General features: G+C 34.5%; 1 protein-coding gene across 3 annotated transcripts in view; it reads left to right on the top strand.

Annotated features, from left to right (window-relative positions):
- The first annotated feature begins 2277 nt into the window (after positions 1–2277).
- Kpna5 (karyopherin subunit alpha 5) overlaps positions 2278–19390 on the top strand; it is a 39929-nt gene continuing 22816 nt past the window's right edge. For 2 of the 3 annotated variants that reach the window (XR_011707707.1, XM_027953025.3), the window contains exons 1-6: positions 2278–2434; positions 8169–8302; positions 10796–10897; positions 11020–11119; positions 15482–15576; positions 18083–18214. Coding sequence is in view for 2 of the 3 variants with exons in the window: in XM_027953025.3 (XP_027808826.1) it covers positions 2431–2434; positions 8169–8302; positions 10796–10897; positions 11020–11119; positions 15482–15576; positions 18083–18214 (567 nt within the window). In the remaining variant the exon portion in view is untranslated. Of the gene's footprint in view, positions 2435–3127; positions 3207–8168; positions 8303–10795; positions 10898–11019; positions 11120–15481; positions 15577–18082; positions 18215–19390 lie in introns of all 3 variants that reach the window. The other variant, XM_071613077.1, reaches the window with a different exon arrangement.

Raw genomic sequence — 19390 nt, 5'->3', positions numbered from 1 at the left:
GTCTGTTCTAGGTTCTCATTGGTTTGTTGGTCTTGAATTTGGGAATTCCTTCTATATGTCTATGTTTTTGTTTGTGTCTGTTACTACCTCTTTTAAGACATGTTGATTTTATGAGTAGTCTCTTGGGAAAGTTCTTGGCTGGTCTTTAAAAGGTTCCCATCTGTCAGTCAGATCCTTTCTGGTTGTCTGTTTCTTTTTTGTACAATCTTATAATTGGAGTTGGTCTGTCAGAGTAAAGTGAGGTGAAGAAAGGGCCACCTATACTTATAAGCCTAAGAAAAGGATAATATTTTACTGTAACAATCTGGCTTTGAATAGCTTTCCAAATTATACAGTCTTGCAGTTGGAGTTGAGCTGTCAGATGTACTGTAAGTGGAAGAAATTCTGTATGAGCAGATCTGTCTGTTTTAAAGGTTCCCGTCTGTCAGCCATGGTTTCAGGGTTCCTCTGCTTCACTGTTTCTTAGTTTCTTTTTCTAGTATCTGTTACTGGCCCTTTAAGTATGGGCCATACTACATTGATCTTACCACCAGTGTCTCTTAGGAAGAAAGATCGTCCTGAATGGGCCACCTATTGATAGATATAAGCCTAATACCTGAGGACACAGGCATAAGGCTTTATTGATAAATGCTTAAGGGGAAGATCCAGAAGTGACAGACTGAACAGATAGCACCTGTCCCTGAAGGTGCTTTGCCAAGCAGTGCCTCTTTTTCCTCAGTTTTTTGTTCAGCGGTGACCAGTGGGACGAATGATATGTGTCCTTTCCACAGTGCCTTCAGTTCTACCTCAGTCACCACTGAAAAAGGGGTTTTATATGTTACCCTGTAGAAGCAGTAATATAATCAGTATTAGCTTGTTTAGTTTGTTTGTGTGACCAGCTTCCCAAGGAGCAACAGTCCTGATGTTAAAACAAGAAAATAACTGTATACAGATAACATTAACTTGCCCTAGTTCTCAGGGTAAAAGAGAAAGGGTGAGCCAGTGTTCTGTGTGATAATAGGCATTTAGACATATTTAGCCCAGTTACTGTCATTGTTTCCATAATTTGGGAAGGTTTGGGGGAATTGATAGGGGGGCATTCAGGGACATGGTGTTGTGTTGTCCACTTTTCTTTAAGGATGGATGCATGATCCGATGATGAACAGTTTATTTTTTTTTAAAGTATTCTGGGGATTTTGTGGGTAAATGTGGTAGATTGAACATGTACATTTACATTTCTCTGCCTCTCCAAATCTAAAATGACAAGAATTTGCAGATATAATTAAGTTATGGATCTTGAAGTGGGGAGATTATTCTACTGGATGAAATGTAGTCACAACAGTTTTATGATGAGGCAATTACCAGGTCTGTGTATTTTGTTTCTCTGGAGGGAGCAGAAAAAGGAAATAGAAAAGGGGGAGAGTTGCTAAGAGATTAAGATAGATAAAATCCTATTAATACTTCAAAAGCCCTGCCCAGGTTTCCTTTGTCAATCAAGCAGCTCTCTTTGTTTCTCAGCCACACATAAGCACAGTTAAATAATTTGCTTATTTTTCAACTGTTGAACATAGTAAACCTAACAATTTGTCATGTTCCCCTTCACCCTCCTAAAATATTGCAAATGTCTTCAGGATAGGAATTATTGCTATTTCTCTTGTGAATTTTGTGCTTAGTATCACATCTAGAATTTAGTCTGTTTTCAATACTGGTTTTTGATCTACAGGGTGGGTTAAGGGCTGGGTATTTGGGATAGATTTCTAGAGCATTTTATCTGGAATTACTATTCATTACATACATCAGTGATTACATATTTGTCAAAACCTTGCAGATATTATAGAACCCCAGATTATATATGAATGGCCAATTAAGAAGCTTGAAACAAATGAGCATATAGGAAGAAGTTCATGAAGGTGAAAGACACGGTGTAAATTTCATGCGGTGAGAATTTTTGCCGTTTTGTTTTGTTTTTAGTACTGGATCCCCAATACCTAAAACAGTGGCTGGCACAGATTAGGCTTTCAATCAATACTAGGTTGAAGGATGGATAGGTGAATGAATGAATTAATGAATGAATCAGAGCTCGCCTCCTTAACACGTATTAAGCTAGGGACAGTAGCGCACAGCCCGGTCACCGCAAGCGTGAAGAACCCTAGGTTTCCGTCAGGCCGCTTCTCCTTGAGTGGGCGTGGCTGAGGCGTGCACTTCACCCCGCCCCTCTGCTAGTCTGTGCGGCCACGCCTCCGCCGCCGCCGCCGCCGCCGCCGCCGAGCGCAAGGGCTTCTGGGAGCCAAGCCTCGGGGTCTCGGGTAAGGGGCTCAGGTGGCCGCCATCTTGGAATGCGAACCGGGTCGCTACGCTCGCGCTAGGTTAGGAACGACCGCCACTCTGTTACCTGAAGCCGACCTTATCTCCGCCCGCACTGGAGTCAGGGCACCGGAGAATATCACATTAATGGGTAAGTGGGAGTGACACAGGCCAGTTTGGGGAAATCCAGGCTTGGTCCTTTTGAATTCCATTAGTTCTGTGGCCACTGTTTTTATTGACTCGTTTCCTTGCGAAGGGTTCTGGACCTGGCCCTAAAGGGTGTTTCTCAGATTTTCCAGAGGGTGACAGCAGTCGTGGGGGCGTGGCAGCCCGACTTTCCCTTGTAGATTAGAAAGCGCCGTGAGAGATTCTTTCTGACAGCCAGGCTGGTCCTTGGAAGGAGCTTTAGGCAGCGGATCTGATCGTCACACCTCAGTCGCTCACTGTTTCTGGGTGGTTCTTCTCAGTACGTAGTCTTGCCAAACGTGGCTGCTCACACCTGGTAACCAGTGGCTGGGAGTTTATGGAAATGCCACACTGCAAGAGACAGGATCCTCGGGTTACCTACGTGAAGCAGTTCTACCTCCTCCAGCTGCCCTTCTTGTACCTGCTGGCCTGAGAGCGCTCAGTCCAGGGTTCCACACATCTCCGTTCCGAGATGAAAAATTTAATAGTGTTTAATCGATAATGCGTGTAAGGATTTGAAAGCATTAAACGCCGGTGGTACTTCAAAAATATGGAACTGACATTAACTCTTGACCGTTTTGAATACATCGAAGAAAGATAAAAGACTTGTGACTTCGTCTCGCAATTTCGGTACTCAATAATGACTCGTGTTTTATAGGAAAGAGGATTTCCTGGTGAGCAAGGAACGCCTCTGTCTTCAGAACTAAGTACTGCCTGTTTGGTTGTAGGGGCGTCAGGTGGGTGCTTAGCTCTTTGTACAGTTTTGTAATTTTTCTAGTGGGAAGGTCAGATACGTGGAAATGAAGTCTTTACTAGCAGGAAAAATTCAATTGACAGATATCAGAAAAAAAGAAAATACTAAGTTCAGATTCTAATTATTTGCTTAACTTAAACATGATTTTTCTAAGAACTGGGTAAAAAATTAAGCTTATGAGTGAAAAAAATTTCTCTTGTTTTGCAAATTTAACGTGATTGTACAACTTTTTTTATATATATATTTAAAGTAACTTATAATGCCCCAGCTTTTTTTTTTTTTTTAAGAATGATTGTTTTAAGTTGTTGATGGACCTTTATTTTATTTATTTATATGTGTTGCTGAGATTCGAATCCAGGGCCTCACACATGCCAGGCAAGTGATCTATCGCTGAGCCACAACCCCATCCTCAAATGCCCCCAGCTTTTGAATCAGTCTTTTAAATTGTATTTTCCTGTGAACAAAACAATTTCATTGGATGGGACATCTTTAGAGATTATTTTCCTTGGCCTTCACATCACCTTTAAAGCAAGACAGGAAAACGCAGGCATTAAGTAAGAAGCATACTATAGAAGAAAAAGGGAAAAGTGATATATGAATTTGGGGGCTATATTTTATTTGGATAACAAATTTATATTGAAACATTTCTGTTAAATGTTTTAGTCTGGTTGCCTAGGTTAGCGGTCTCAGAAGTAGCATCTAGATTGCGTGTGTGTGGTAGTACCAGTTTGGGGACACAAAATGATCCAATTAAATGTGGAAAGAAAACATTAGAACCATCTTTTTAAAAATTTCCCTTTTGGGGGAGGGTACTGGAGATTAAACTTAGGGCAGTAGACCACTGAGGCACATCCCCAGCCCTATTTTGTATTTTATTTAGAGACAGGGTCTCACCAAGTTGCTTAGCGCCTCACTGTTGCTGGGGCTGGCTTTGAACTCCTCCTGCCTCAGCCTCCCAAGCCACTGGGATTGCAGGCGTTTGCCATGGCACCCAGCTAAAAATGTCCTTTTTAAAAAAATAAAATTTTTTGTAATTTTATGATGGGGTAGCATATTAGCATAGTAATAGGTGTTTAGAAATAAATATTGAGGATGAATACACACATTTTACATATGTAAAGATGTGTGATCAAAAAAGCTTAGAGGTGGTCTAGAAAATGTGATATATATAGGTGCTAAATATCTTGAGAGATTTATTGCCATGAATATTCTCATTACAATATTTTCCACTTGTTGGTCATATTTCAGCAACTAATGTTGAGGCCTAGTTTGCTCTTTAATAAACTCTGATCTCTCTTTTTCCTTTTGGAGCTTAAGCTCTTAGTGAGATAGAGGATTTCTTTATATATAAGATAATAAGAGTAATACTAAACGTTATTAAAAAGTTAAGATTGAATAGTTTCTAATGATGATTACTTACAAGTGCATGCAATATTGCTAAAATCCATTAAATATTTTAAAAAGGAATTTTGGTCAAATATAAATGCATTTTAATTTCCAGAATACACAGGGGTTAACTTCAAAGACACAAACTAGCTTCTTTTCTTGGGTGCTATGAATTGAACCCAGGGCACTGGATATGCTAACGCACACACTCTACCACTGATCTATACCCACAGCCCACATTCTCAAATCATTAGTCCATTCCATTCTACCTCTAGCTCTATCACTACTGAAATTTGTCAAACTTTACTGGTGACCTCAAGTTTTCTCCGTTTTTCTGCTAAAATGTGAATTTCCTCAAGAGTTCTCCTTTGATGATTTTTTTTTATAACTCTCCATGATATTAGATGATCAGTAAGGACCTATGTCAAAGTATGTACTAGAGTCAGTATATAATTATTACAATGGCTACAATTAACAACAATACCAACAGTCTTGACAATACCAAGTGGAGACAGAATGCAGAACATTTGGAACTCTTTCTCATATATTGCCAATGAGAAGGCAATATGGTATTGTAGCTTTGAAAAGCAGTTTGGCAGTTTCTTATAAAGTGAAATACACACTTACCATATTATCCTTCAGTTCTACTCCTAAATATTTACTTGAGAGGAGTCAAAAAACTTATGTTTACAGAAACACTTGTATGTGAATTTTTGTAGCAGATTTATTTATAACCTCCTAAAACTGGAAACAAATCAAATGTCCTTCAGCTGAAAACCAAATAGCTATGCGATATATCCCAACAGTGAAATGCTCCTTGGCAATAGGAAGGGACTAACAATAATGCCAATAACAGGGATGATGCAAATAGGAGGTGGATTCAGAAGACTGAATGCTATACAATTCCATTTATGTATAATTCAGGGAAAAGCATAAGTATACAGCTACAGAACAAATCAGTGGTTCCCAAGTATGAAGCATGGTGGCTGGGCTAGGGAGAGGGTTAATAGGAACAGCATGAGGCAATTTTTTTAGGGGTAAAGGAACTCTTGTGTCTTGACTGTGATGGTTTTATGACTATGCATTTGTTCAATTTACAGAACTACAAGCCAAAGTGATCTTTACTGAATATAATTGTAAAAATGAACTTAAAATAACTGAATTCATCATTATTCCCTCAGAAACAAGCAGGCAAACAAAATAACCACTCCTTTGATCCTCTTGATCTTCAAGTTTATTTCCTGTTTTGGGTTATTTTATCATAATACTGAAATGGCTCAAGCTTAAAAACTATGAAGTCATACTCCAATTCCTTTTAGTCCTTACTACATATCTGTTAAATTTGGCTTCTAAATCTTACTGAATCTGTTTCAGAAATACTTCTGGAATCTAACTTATCTTCTATATTTTTATTTTACTAATATAATTTAGGTCTTCAGCATCTCTCTTTTCTCTCCCCGTACTACTTGAGACAACTTTTTCCTTAATCTCTTTGATTTTATTCTTTAGGATCAAATCTAAATTTCCGAACTGGATTTCAAGAACCACGTATGTTTTACCCTTAAAGCTTTATTTCTTGTCCCTTTTCTCTTGCATCCTTTTGTTCAGGTATACTGGATTTCTTCCTGTTCTGAGGCTGTACAAGGCTTCTTTTTATTATCATTATTATTTATTTGTACTGGGGATATTTTATTATTTGTATTTATTTAATTTTAAATTTTGAAACAGGATCTCGCTAAGTTGCCCAGGCTGGCCTCAAACTTGTAATCCTTCTGTCTCAGCCTCCTGAGTTGCTGGGATTATAGGCAAGCATCACAGCACCTGGCTATGCCAGGGTTCTTCCGAAAACATTGCTTTTGTGTATAGTCCTGTTTGAAATGCTTGTTGCTTCTCTTTCCTTTCTATCCTCTTCCCTGGAGAATTTGTCTCATCAAGATAGAATAACAGTGAAGCCGTTCAGAGTGCCTCAAGATGTTCTTATAGGATTTAATGCATATGTATTTTGTACTTTATTATACAATAAAATCTTCTCCTTTATTAGTCTGTCTACTGTATCTGGGATGCCAGATAAAAGCCAGCTTCTCCTTTTGTGTTTACTTCATAAGCTGATTGATAATATCATCTGGTTAGGCCTAGTTGTTAGCCTCTGAATTCATCAGAGTAACATACTAGGTAGTAACTATCTCTCATATTTAACTTAAGTGAGAACACTGCTTTAAACTGATTTTTCTTCATATGTAAATCCAGAATAGGATACAGTATCATTATTTTAGTATTCATATCAGATAAAGCAAACTATCAATGTAATGTTTACTTATGCAATTCATTTTTAAAAGTAAAAGGTAGTACATATACTTCAAACATGAAATTTCTTTTTTTATTATTTTTTTAAAAATTTGTTTTGTAGTTGGAGAGGGACAGAATACCTTAATTTTATTTATTTATTTTTATGTGATGCTGAGGATCAAACCCAGTGCCTCATGCATGCTAGGCATGCTACAGCCCCAGCCCATTTCATAGTAGTACATATACTTCAGATATAAAATTTTATATTATATTTTTATATATACTTAAGTATATCTATTTTGAAATACAATTGTAGCAAAACTTTAAAGATAGAATATATAAATATTGAGAAAGAACTAATTATTACTGGAGGACTGAGCACTGACATTGTAGTTATAACTCAGGTTATGAAGCTTATGGCCTTAGTATTTAATTTAAGACAGTACCTTAAGTAAGTGAAAGAAGCCAGACCCCAGTAAATATTTGAGGTATGCTTATTGAATCCTGCTACTGTATTTCATTGAAAATAAGACTATTTAGTGCTGGCTATTTCTTTATTTTGTCAGAAGCTATAATTTAGAAGTGTTTTTTTTTTTTTCTTTTTTGATTACCTAAATAGTTCATTATTATTTCCTGACTTACAGCAATTGTCAGATACATCCTACTTCAGAAAGGTCAAAGTACCATGGGAGGTAAGAGAGTAAGGAAGGTTGTTGAATCTTAATGAAATAAGGGTAATAACTTTGTATTTAGATTAAAATTTGTTATTTGTCTAATACTGTTATGATTTGTACATGATTTGTCCCTGTTAAAACTCAATTTGGAAATTTGCCAACGTAACAGTCATTGTTCAGAGTTGGGCCCTTTAAGACGGATTAATGTCTTGTTGTGGAAATGCATTAGTTCTCATAAATGTGGATCTTATGAGCTAGTCAACATCTTTGTTCCCTTCCCCTCTGCACATGTCTAACTTCTTGCCCTATCCACAAGCCACGCAGATTCCCGTACTTTCCCAGCCTCCATAATTTTGAACTAAATAAACCTCTTTTAAAATAAATTACTCTGACTTCAGGTGTTTTGGTAAAGTAACAGAAAACAAACTTATGACAAACATGTAATTCCTAAAATATTGCTCATTTTGCTCTTTGGACATGAGTTTCAGAATGATCTTTGAGATCTGTGTAATCCGTGAGCCTGAATTTAGTTGCTCTAGAGGAAATATCTTATGTTGTTTTGAGAGTTATCCATGTCTGGTTTTTTTTCTTTCTTTAAGATTCCATGGCTAGTCCAGGGAAAGATAATTACAGAATGAAAAGTTATAAGAATAAAGCCCTAAATCCTCAAGAGATGCGTAGAAGAAGAGAAGAAGAAGGAATACAGCTTCGAAAACAAAAAAGGGAAGAACAGGTCGGTATTTTTAAATATTTATTTTTGTTTGAGAAAATTTTTACAGAGGTTGAAAAGTTTAATTATTGCTAATTTTTAGGTAACTTTAAGTGGAAACTTAAAAATTGATTATAAGTAAATCTACTTTTTAATTTATTAGATTCCAGGAATAATATTTGCAAATTTATGAATTAAAATCCCTGTGCAATTTTTAGTCACTTATAGAAAGGATTTTTCATTTTATGGATAAACCTTTCATATTATCATATTTCTACCCCACTTTATTTTTACTCTTGACTCATTTAGATCACTGCCATTTTTCATTTAAAATGTGCTTCCTAGAAAACATTAATTATGTTTATTTACTGCTTTGTGTTTTTCATCTTTTAAGTTAATTATAGTAATCTTCCATATTATTCATTCATTCTGTTCCTCCTATAGTTTCATCAGCCAGATCTCTTTAAGTTTCCTTTGTTTATATTTTGCAGATGTGACATAAAGAATAGAAAATCATTTAGAGAGCACTTCTCAGCATTTTTCATTCCAAGATCTACTTAGATTTATAAATACATACAAATAAATAGGAGGGTCTGGCCCTCATATTTACAAATTAAAACTAATTTTTTAAAAGATTGGTGAAGAAAGTAGAAAAAAATGTCAGTTGATGATATACTCTGTAATCCAGGCAATTTGGAAGGCTGAGACTGGAGAATTGCAAGTTTGAAAACGGCCTGGACAACTTAGCAAGACCCTGTCTCAAAAAAAGAGAGAAAAAGAGTGGGAATGTAACTTAGTGATAGAGCTCCCTTGTGTTTAACCCCCAATATCACAATCAGTTAATCAGTTAATAATATGATCTATCATCTCTCGCTCTGTGGTGTCTTTCACATCTTAATATTTATAGTAGGCACTTAAAAAAAATCCTGTTGAAGTGTGTACAGATTGAAGAACAGTTAGGAACCACAAAGACTATAGCCAACGATCTACATACTGTGGGGTCGGGCTCCAAATTCCTCAATAGAACACCCATAGCACAAAAGTTAATAACTAGAATCAACAAATGGGACTTACTCAAACTAAAAAGTTTTTTCTCAGCTAAAGAAACAATAAGAGAGGTAAATAGAGAGCCTACATCCTGGGAACAAATCTTTACTCCTCACACTTCAGATAGAGCCCTAATATCCAGAGTATACAAAGAACTCCAAAAATTAGACAATAAGATAACAAACAACCCAATCAACAAATGGGCCAAGGACCTGAACAGACACTTCTCAGAGGAGGACATACAATCAATCAACAAGTACATGAAAAAATGCTCACCATCTCTAGCAGTCAGAGAAATGCAAATCAAAACCACCCTAAGATACCATCTCACTCCAGTAAGATTGGCAGCCATTATGAAGTCAAACAACAACAAGTGCTGGCGAGGATGTGGGGAAAAGGGTACACTTGTACATTGCTGGTGGGACTGCAAATTGGTGCAGCCAATCTGGAAAGCAGTATGGAGATTTCTTGGAAAGCTGGGAATGGAGCCACCATTTGACCCAGCTATTCCCCTTCTTGGTCTATTCCCTAAAGACCTAAAAAGAGCATGCTACAGGGACACTGCTACATCGATGTTCATAGCAGCTCAATTCACAATTGCAAGACTGTGGAACCAACCCAGATGCCCTTCAATAGACGAATGGATTAAAAAAATGTGGCATTTATACACAATGGAGTATTACTCTGCATTAAAAAATGACAAAATCATAGAATTTGCAGGGAAATGGATGGCACTAGAGCAGATTATGCTAAGTGAAGCTAGCCAATCCCTAAAAAACAAATGCCAAATGTCTTCTTTGATATAAGGAGAGTAACTAAGAACAGAGTAGGGACAAAGAGCATGAGAAGAAGATTAACATTAAACAGAGATGAGAGGTGGGAGGGAAAGGGAGAGAAAAGGGAAATTGCATGGAAATTGAAGGAGACCCTCAGGGTTAGACAAAATTTCATACAAGAGGAAATGAGGGAAAGGGGAAAAATAATACAAGGGGGAGAAATGAATTACAGTAGAGGGGGTAGAGAGAGAAGAGGGGAGGGGAGGGGAGGGGAGGGGGGATAGTAGAGGATAGGAAAGGTAGCAGAACACGACAGTCACTAGTATGGCAATATGTAAATCAATGGATGTGTAATTGATGTGATTCTGCAATCTGTATATGGGCTAAAAATGGGAGTTCATAACCCACTTGAAGCAAAGTGTGAAAGATGATATATCAAGAACTATGTAATGTTTTGAACAACCAACAATAAAAAAAAAAAAAAAGACTATAGCCAGATTTTTTTCTTATTTTTGATTTAAGAAATGTAGCTATAAATCTACGTTCATGGCTTCACCATGTTTCTTTCTTTCTTTCCTCCCCCCTTCATTTTTATTCCTGAATTAATAAACAGGGATATTAACTCAGTTAATATGCCATCTGTTATCTCCCTATGAAATGGATTTGCTTTTACATTGATTTCTCTTTATTGCAGTTGTTCAAACGCAGAAATGTCTCTTTGCCCAGAAATGACGACTCTATGTTAGAAAGTCCTATCCAGGATCCAGATATCAGTTCTACTGTACCCATTCCAGAGGTATATTTTGCAAAAAAAAAAAAAAAAATGTATTTTTAATTATACCTCAACAATATTTCATAAACAGTGTTTGCAAAAGATACTAGTCATGCAAAAAATTAAATTTTCTTTTGTGTTTTTAGGAAGAAGTTATTACCACAGATATGGTTCAAATGATTTTTTCTAATAATGCTGAACAACAGCTAACAGCAACACAGAAATTTAGAAAGCTGCTTTCTAAAGGCAAGAATCATTTTCAGTATGCTTATTTGATATTATAGGATTTTGTGATAGAATTTTGTTTTATTGTTTTGTTTTGTTTTTTATTTAAGATACCTTTGCTGGATATAGTAGGTCTTCATTTCTCTGTAAAGTATCTTTCAAAATAATATCTATTTTTAAAAAATATTATGAAAGTAACATTGATTGTGGAAAAATTGCAAAATATGAAAGAATTTTAAAAAGCAAATATAAAGCTGGGTTCAGTGACACACACTTGTAATCCCAGCAGCTCGGGAGGCTGAGGCAGGAGGAGCCTGAGTTCAAAACCAGCCTCAGCAAAAGTGAGGCACTTAGCTACTCAGTGAGACCCTGTCTCTAAATAAAATACAAAATAAGGCTGGGGATGTGGCTCAGTGGTTGAGTGCCCCTGAGTTCAATCCCTGGTAGCCCCACCCCCACCCCACCCCCGCCACCAAATAAAAGCAAATATAAGAATGATCTTGGTAGAGGCTGGGGTCATGGCTCAGTGGTAGAATGCTTGCCTAGCATGTGTGAGGCACTGGATTCGATTCTCTGCACCACATATAAATAAAGGTCCATCAAAAATTAATAAAATATTTTAAAAAAAAAGAAAAAAGATCTTGGTACCAAGAAATAAGGTTGTATATTCTTGTGAAAGTGTTTTGCAGACATGATTTTTTAAATGGTAACATGGCATTATAGAGTGTGAATGTTAAGTAGTAATTTAATCAGTCAGGCCTTACATTTTCCCAAAGTTTTTGGTTATCATAAATACGCTATAAAAATCATTATACGATCTAAAATTTTCTGAACATATATTTACAAAGTGAAATAGTGGATGAAAGGGAATAAAGTTTATTAATTTGCACTCTCGTTTTCAGTTTGTACATGTATTCTTTTTAATTTACTTTTACCAACACAATTATTTTTTTAAAAGATATGTTAATGTAATAGCATTTTGTATGGTCTTTTTCTGATAGAATATTTTGCCTTATTTATTGACCCTTCATAATTCACAATAGCCTATATATTATTTATACAATTTTATATTGTTTATAAGAAATCATCATTAAATAAAAAAATGTCTTAATCTCCTGTTTTATATATGGAATTTATAGAATTAGTAATTCTGATTAGCAATTCTAGTTCTATAAATTCCATATATGTTGATAAGATTTTGAAAATGCCCTTAGATCAGCTATTTTATCTTCCTAATAGAGACAGAATTGAAAAGAAATCTCATGGGGAGGTCTACATAGAATCCATGGCTTTTACTTGTGCTTTCTACATTCAAGTTTTGTTTTCCATTCTTCTTCCAAGCTTTAGCTTAGCGATATTAAGAAATCCTTATACAATCAAGAATGACTTCCTTTCTTTTTATACTCTTATATTATAGCAGATTAACGAAATTTTTATAGTTTTATATTTTGCCACTTTTTGAGTTTTTTTTTTTTGGTACTAAGGATTGAATCCAGGTACACTGTATCACTGACCCACATCCTCAGCCCTTTTATGTTTTGAGAAGGTCTTCTAATTTCCCAGGCTGGCCTTGAATTTACACTTCTCTTGTCTTGGCCTCCAGAGTCACTGTGATTACAGCTGTGCACCACCTTATTTTTATAGTCAGCCACCAGCATTTTTATGCTACAACTTCACCATTACTGAATTCTATATTTTGATTCATTAAGGCAGGGTGTGGTTTGAAGGATTTTTTTCTCTTCACTCCCTACATGTTTGCTTTGGTAAAAAATTCTTTTAAGCCTTGTGTGCCTGTGTAATACCTTTCTGATGTCATTGAGCAAGTTGTCTGGATTCAGAATTCCTTGGTCAGAGGATTCTATCCTCATTTGCTCTAATTACTCAAAGGGTTCTGTTTTTGTTAATCTGTATTATCTTTTCCTTAGTGGGAATCACTGTTTCTTCTTGGTAGTGGGATTTTACTTGCATAGATTGGGCATACATCAGGAATTATGGATGTTTTCTTTTACTGATTTTTCTGTCAGGGCTATTAAAGTATTAGATTTAATACAGTTTCACTTGATCCACCAAGTGTAGGAGAAATGGGAAAGCAGAATAACTAGAACAAAAAGAGGCAAAAACAAGCAGAAACTTTGCCTCTTTTGGAAGCATTTATTTATTGTAATGAATATTCTTACTCTTGATCTTAGAGACATCTAAGTATGTCTCTGGCTAATCCATAGCCTACCCGTAGCTCAAGTTTGTACCCCTTTAATTTAAGTCATAATAATGATATTTTGCTAAAATCACCTTTTCCCTTAGCATGACCAGTCTTGTAGATGTAAATCACAAATCATCCTTTTTTCAAGTTCATTTTTGTAGAAATTTGCGGAAGCAGATAAGTCCTCTATTTTGCTTATGTTTATATTGCCATAATGAATAAAGGTCTTATAGAGTTCATTAACCTTTATAAGTATAGAAACCGTTATTCTGTCGATTCATTTAATACTGGTAACAGTTCATAATATGTTAGATTAGCTGCTGATCCAAGTACACTTAAATTGTTTTATTTTAGATGGAAGTAACCATAAATGTGTTGGTTTTAATTCTCCAGGAAGAGACCATATTTAGGTTCTTATCCATGTATATGTTATATATCTATGTCTATATTTAACTGTAGAGAGAGAGATAGCTGATTGTCTGGTACCTACCTCTCTCTACTCTCTAATCAAAAAATCCTGTTTTCTATTGCTCGGTGACTCGCACCTAAAATCCCAGCAACTCAGGAGGCAAAAGGATGGCAAGTTTAAAGCCAGCTTCAGCAACTTAATGAGGCCTTAAGCAACTTAGTGAGACTCTGTCTCAAAACATAGAAAGGGTTCAGCAAGTTAGTAAGGCCCTAAGCAATTTAATAGATTATCTCAAAATAAAACATAAAAAGTAAAACATAAAAAGGGCTGGGGATGGAGCTCAGAGGTAAAGCCCCCCTAAATCCAATCCCTAGTACCAAAAAACAAAACAAAAACTTAAAACACAAAATTCCTTTTTTTTTCTCTCCTAATCTCATTTCCCATGTACCCTCAAAAAAAGCAAAGCAAATTTTCTCATAAATTTAGGGGAAAAAGGATAGTAAAATTAGAATTTTCTTTTGGAAAAAAAGAAAAAAACAAGAAAGGTGAAGATGCAAACTATAACTGTATAATTTAGTTTTGATTTTTTTTTTAATGTGGAGGGTAAAAGGATTAAAAATACATATTATTGTTTTATCCTATTGATATAAGTATAAAAACAGTTTAAGCTAGGGTCTCAAATTAATAATTAGAAGAACTTGGATTTTGATTTAGAACACCTGAACAAAATCTTATTCTATAGCTTTATTAACTGTAGTATGAAGAGTAAATGAAAATTTTTTCCTGGGTGATTAGGTAGGTAGATAACACAGTATAAGACAGATTTGGGTGTTGGATGAAGGGAAAGGGGCAAGAGTAAGTAAGCATAGTGATATGAATTTGGTTTGGGTTATGCTACCTGTTAAAGAAGGTGTGAAAACAAAACCTCACATTAAAGGCACTTGTAAGTATGGTCTGGAATATAGCAGAGAATAATTCAGTTAAGGAGGTTCGTGAATTTTCACAAATGATAATGATAAGTAGCAATTGAATTAGCAAAATAGACTGATTTTCTAGGAAGAGAGTAAATAGAAGTAAGACGGATCCAAAGGAACACCAATAGAGAAGTTACTGAACAACCACAGAGGGTATTTTTACTAAATTGAAGGTAGAAGCAAGATTTCTTTGTTTTTAATTGTTGTCTAGCTGAAATATCTTTCTTTGAATTTTTCATGAATTTCCTAGAGATTTTATGATTCTAAAAACATTTTGCATGTCCTGAAAATTTGTTAAGAATATTAGATAGTCCAACAGCATTTCTGTAAAAAGAAATATCCATACAAAACAGAATCTCATATGTTAAGCAAATCATTGTTGGTAGTAAAGAAGATGTCCTTAAAATTGAGAGAAATATTGGAAAGAATTAGTAGGCCTTTTATCCCTCAGTTGGTGTTTTGAGTATTGGATTAAAATATTTCCATGTTGTAAAGGTGAGTTCCTTAATAGGTTTCAACTTAACTGTGTAGAAAATATTTTTTAAATCTCCTATCACTGCAATTAATTTTTGCTTTGCAAAAAACATTGCAGTGGGATTGGAGATATAGCCCAGTGGTGGACTGCTGCCTGATTGACTCCCCAGCACCTAAATCAATCAATCAAATTACAATTATGAGAAAATTTGTCCTCAGTTATATCCAGTTAAAGTTATTTTATGTGCCCTGATAATTGAAACAGGGACCAGATAAGTGTCTTCTTGTGTCTATATATTAACTGATTTCTTTTTTTTGATATTTAGAACCTAATCCACCAATAGATCAAGTTATACAGAAACCAGGAGTTGTACAGAGATTTGTGAAATTCCTTGAAAGAAATGAAAATTGTACCTTACAAGTGAGTCTGAAGTTTTCTTTCTTAATCTCTTGTAGAAATCACTTTGAAATTTCCATATTAAAATTCTTCAATACTGACTATATTATAAGCATTCATAAAGTACTTGGCAATTAAAGGAAAACATTCTTCTCATCTGTCTTGCCCTGGGCATGATGATAATGCTTGTTTCTTCTAGGAATTGTTATATTTTATTAAGCAGTATTTTAAAAATATATAAGATTTAATTAATGTTAATAAAAATTCTATGGTTGTTATCCTTCAAAAAAATTTTTTTTTTGTTTTAGGAAACCTCAAACTAAAATGTTAACCCAGTGGTTAAGTTAATTTTGTTTCTTAGTTAACCACAGTTATAATTTTTTCCTTTTAAACATTTTAACTAATCAATTAGTTCCTTTTTTGAAACAAAGAATAAATTAGTATAATCTAGTAAAAATGTGACTAAAGTTTTTTTTTTTCCCAAAGAGCATTACTTTTCAACCATGTATGATTTAAGATGTCTTCTATATAATTTGCTACTAGTGGAAAATCACCAAAGTTTGCAAATATTTTAATTTTTAAAAGAACCAAACAGTTTATCCTCCCTGACTTTATTGCTAAGTAAATTCTTAAGTAAGAGTACAGGGTGGAATTCTATCAGTTTGAGGAATTCAGTAAACCTTTACCTAACTGTCGGGTTTCTGTTCTCAAGACCAAATGGCTCAGGGGTTACTCCAGTTGAACGGGGCTGACTGGGTGCGCAAAATAACCACACAAGAGACACAAGTACCTTTATGTTTGGAGTCACTGTGACATCTCCTCTGACCTTAAGGGTCCGCAGAAAGAGAGAGAACGAGAGCATGCACTGACCCCTTTTATTGATTATAGTTCCAAAATATTATATGATATGATAGTTCTCAAACACTGTGAACTTGGCAACTTATTCTGTATGGGGGGAATCAAGGAAGACTTCCCAAAATAGTCTTGAAGGCGAAGGAGAGTTTGGTGAACTGAGAGTAGGAAAATAGTTTTAGGTTAAGAGAATAGCATAGTGTATTCAGGACTTAGGGAACTTGATATTTATTAGTTACTATAATTAATACCTAATGAAATACAATAGAGTAACCTTGGGGTAGCGCCATACCATGTATGTGAATATTAGTTCAGGCTATTAGTCTGTCTAAAATCTGTGTGGGGTGTATAATCCAGAATGACCTGCAAACATGTTTTGTTTGCCTGCACACATGTTTTAAAACATGTGAATTAGACTTTTTAAAAATTGGGAAATTTCAAATGAATATCCAGATTTCTTTTTCTTTGACAAATCAGAAGAGTTAGCATTATTGCCACATAGTAAAAGTGAAATTGAACTGAATAGAAGTGCTTTTTTCCTTTTTAGAAAGTTCCTGTTTCTTTCTTTAATCATACATATGCATTCTAGTTTTTCACAGTTCTTCAGTAGGTTTATGAATGGAGAATTTTGTGGAGTAATCTTTTGTCTTCTTAAAATATATGTGTAGTTTTTTAGTAGTAGATGGACACAATACTTTTATTTTATGTATTTATTTTTATGCGGTGCTGAGGATCAAACCCAGTACCTCATATGTGCCAGGCAAGTGTTCTACCACTGAGCTATAACCCCAACCCCTTAATTGTCTTTTGTCTTTTATTTATTTCATTATTTACAATTTGTCACAACTATGGTCTCCACTACTTTTTAGTATAAATTTTTTCTTAGTCTTGCACATAACAATAACTATACTTTTCAGTATTTCAGTAATGGTTTTGTGTGCAATTTCTGTTAATGATGATATCTACCTTAATATGAAAGCTGTCTCTTCAATGTTTTAAGCTATAGTCATTGCTTAGTTTGCCTGTGAATTTATATGTTGCTTTCTGTATTTACAGCTTCATTGTTAGGGAGCCATGGGTTCAATTTTTCTTAGTAGCTTCTGTTAAATTCTATCATAATATAAATTTATCCAAATTCTAATTGAATTGATGTGAATAACTTCTTTGAAACTCTCCTGCTTAAAAGATCATCAGAAATCCTAGTATTGTCTCTGCTAATAATGAAATCTTGATGTTGAACAAATACCTCTAAATCCCTAAAATTCCATTTTCTTCTTTTTTATATAAGGAGATTGGGGCTACTTGCTACCTACGGAAACAAGTTCCTTTTATGATTCTGTTGCTCTATAAAGTAGTGTTTCATTTATTTTTGAACTTTCTTCAGAATACTTCTCAAACATCAGCAATTTTATTAATTAAAGTGTGTTATATATTGTTGGTTTTGTAAATTACAATTTATCCCTTCTCAGTTCTTGTTTTTACAGATTGAAGAATAGTATTGTTTTTCTTAATTAAGAGTTTTCATCTATGAAATCTGACTTCACAAAATGGATCTTATTAATCATGTCAGTCTTTCTCTCAGGCTTGTCCAGTTATCTTTTTACTCCTTCTCTTCTTCCTTTTTTCTCCTTTCTGACATTTTTTTCATGGTTTTATTTATTTTACTCTCTAACCTTAGTTTGAAGCAGCATGGGCACTAACTAATATAGCATCTGGAACTTTTCTGCATACCAAGGTAGTGATTGAAACTGGGGCTGTTCCAATTTTTATCAAACTTCTTAATTCAGAACATGAAGATGTTCAGGAACAGGTAAGTTACGTTTCTAACTTATTATATATTATGTAAGTTAAGTTTCTAACTTATTATGTATGTTAGGTATTAATTTTATCTTGAAAATGCCATTTGTAATTATGATTTGTAATTTTTTGTGACTAATTTGTACATTGCACTTGTTAAAAACAGTAATTTCTTTTCAGTATCAGATTAGAAGGGTAAAAGAATGAACTGTCTGGGGCATAATCCTAGATTCTTAGTAAGTGTGATATCAGCTAGCATAGGAAGCACTCTTTTTATTTACAAAACAATGTACTGAGACCCAGAAAAGTTAATAGTTTACTTGAAATCATGAATGGCTGGTAGGTTTTAAAGCTGGGTCAATCTAACTAATTATTTTGTGTGGGGGGCGGGGAGTAGTTATTATATTTTTCTGTTTTTAATTATTACATTACTTTGAACAGAACCATTTTTAATGTACTTCATGAATATATTTTCAAGTAAAAGGAAAAATTTGATCAAATATAATTGTACCATCCAAAGAAAATAAATTATTTTGGTATTTTTGTTTCACATCATTTTTATGCATGTTGATCTATAGATCTCTCTACCATTCATCACCTTTTAAAAAAAAAATCTACTTAATATGAATATTGGGAGTTTTTTCTTATAACATTAATTATTCTTCCAAGAAAATTTTCCTGATTACTCAGTATAAACTCAGATATTTTCTATAATTTGCTATCAATTACTTGATTGTACGTTTATTTCCAGTATTAAAATTATTGTGATGAACATCACTATATGTAATTTTCTTATACCTCTCAATTTTTTATTAGAGAAAATGACTACTCTATCAACAGATCTAAAATTGCTAAGGGTCTTTTTACATATTTCAAAGTTGGTCTCTAAAAATCATATCTACATCAAGAGAATATAATAGGGCTGGGGATGTGGCTCAAGTGGTAGTGCGTTCGCCAAGCATGCACGGGGTGCTGGGTTCGATCCTCAGCACCACATAAAAATAAAAAAATAAAGATGTTGTGTCCACCGAAAACTAAAAAATAAATATTAAAAAGTTCTCTCTCTCTTTAAAAAAAAAAAAAGAGAGAATATTATACTTCCTAGTATGAGAAATACCTTTACTTTAAAGGATTTTTTGTTTTTTGGTTTTTTTTAACAATTTTTTTTTTGTTTTAAATGGACACAATA

Source organism: Marmota flaviventris, chromosome 6 (assembly GCF_047511675.1).
Source record: "Marmota flaviventris isolate mMarFla1 chromosome 6, mMarFla1.hap1, whole genome shotgun sequence".
Taxonomy (NCBI): Eukaryota; Metazoa; Chordata; class Mammalia; order Rodentia; family Sciuridae; genus Marmota; species Marmota flaviventris.
This window is presented reverse-complemented; position numbering and strand designations above follow the sequence as displayed.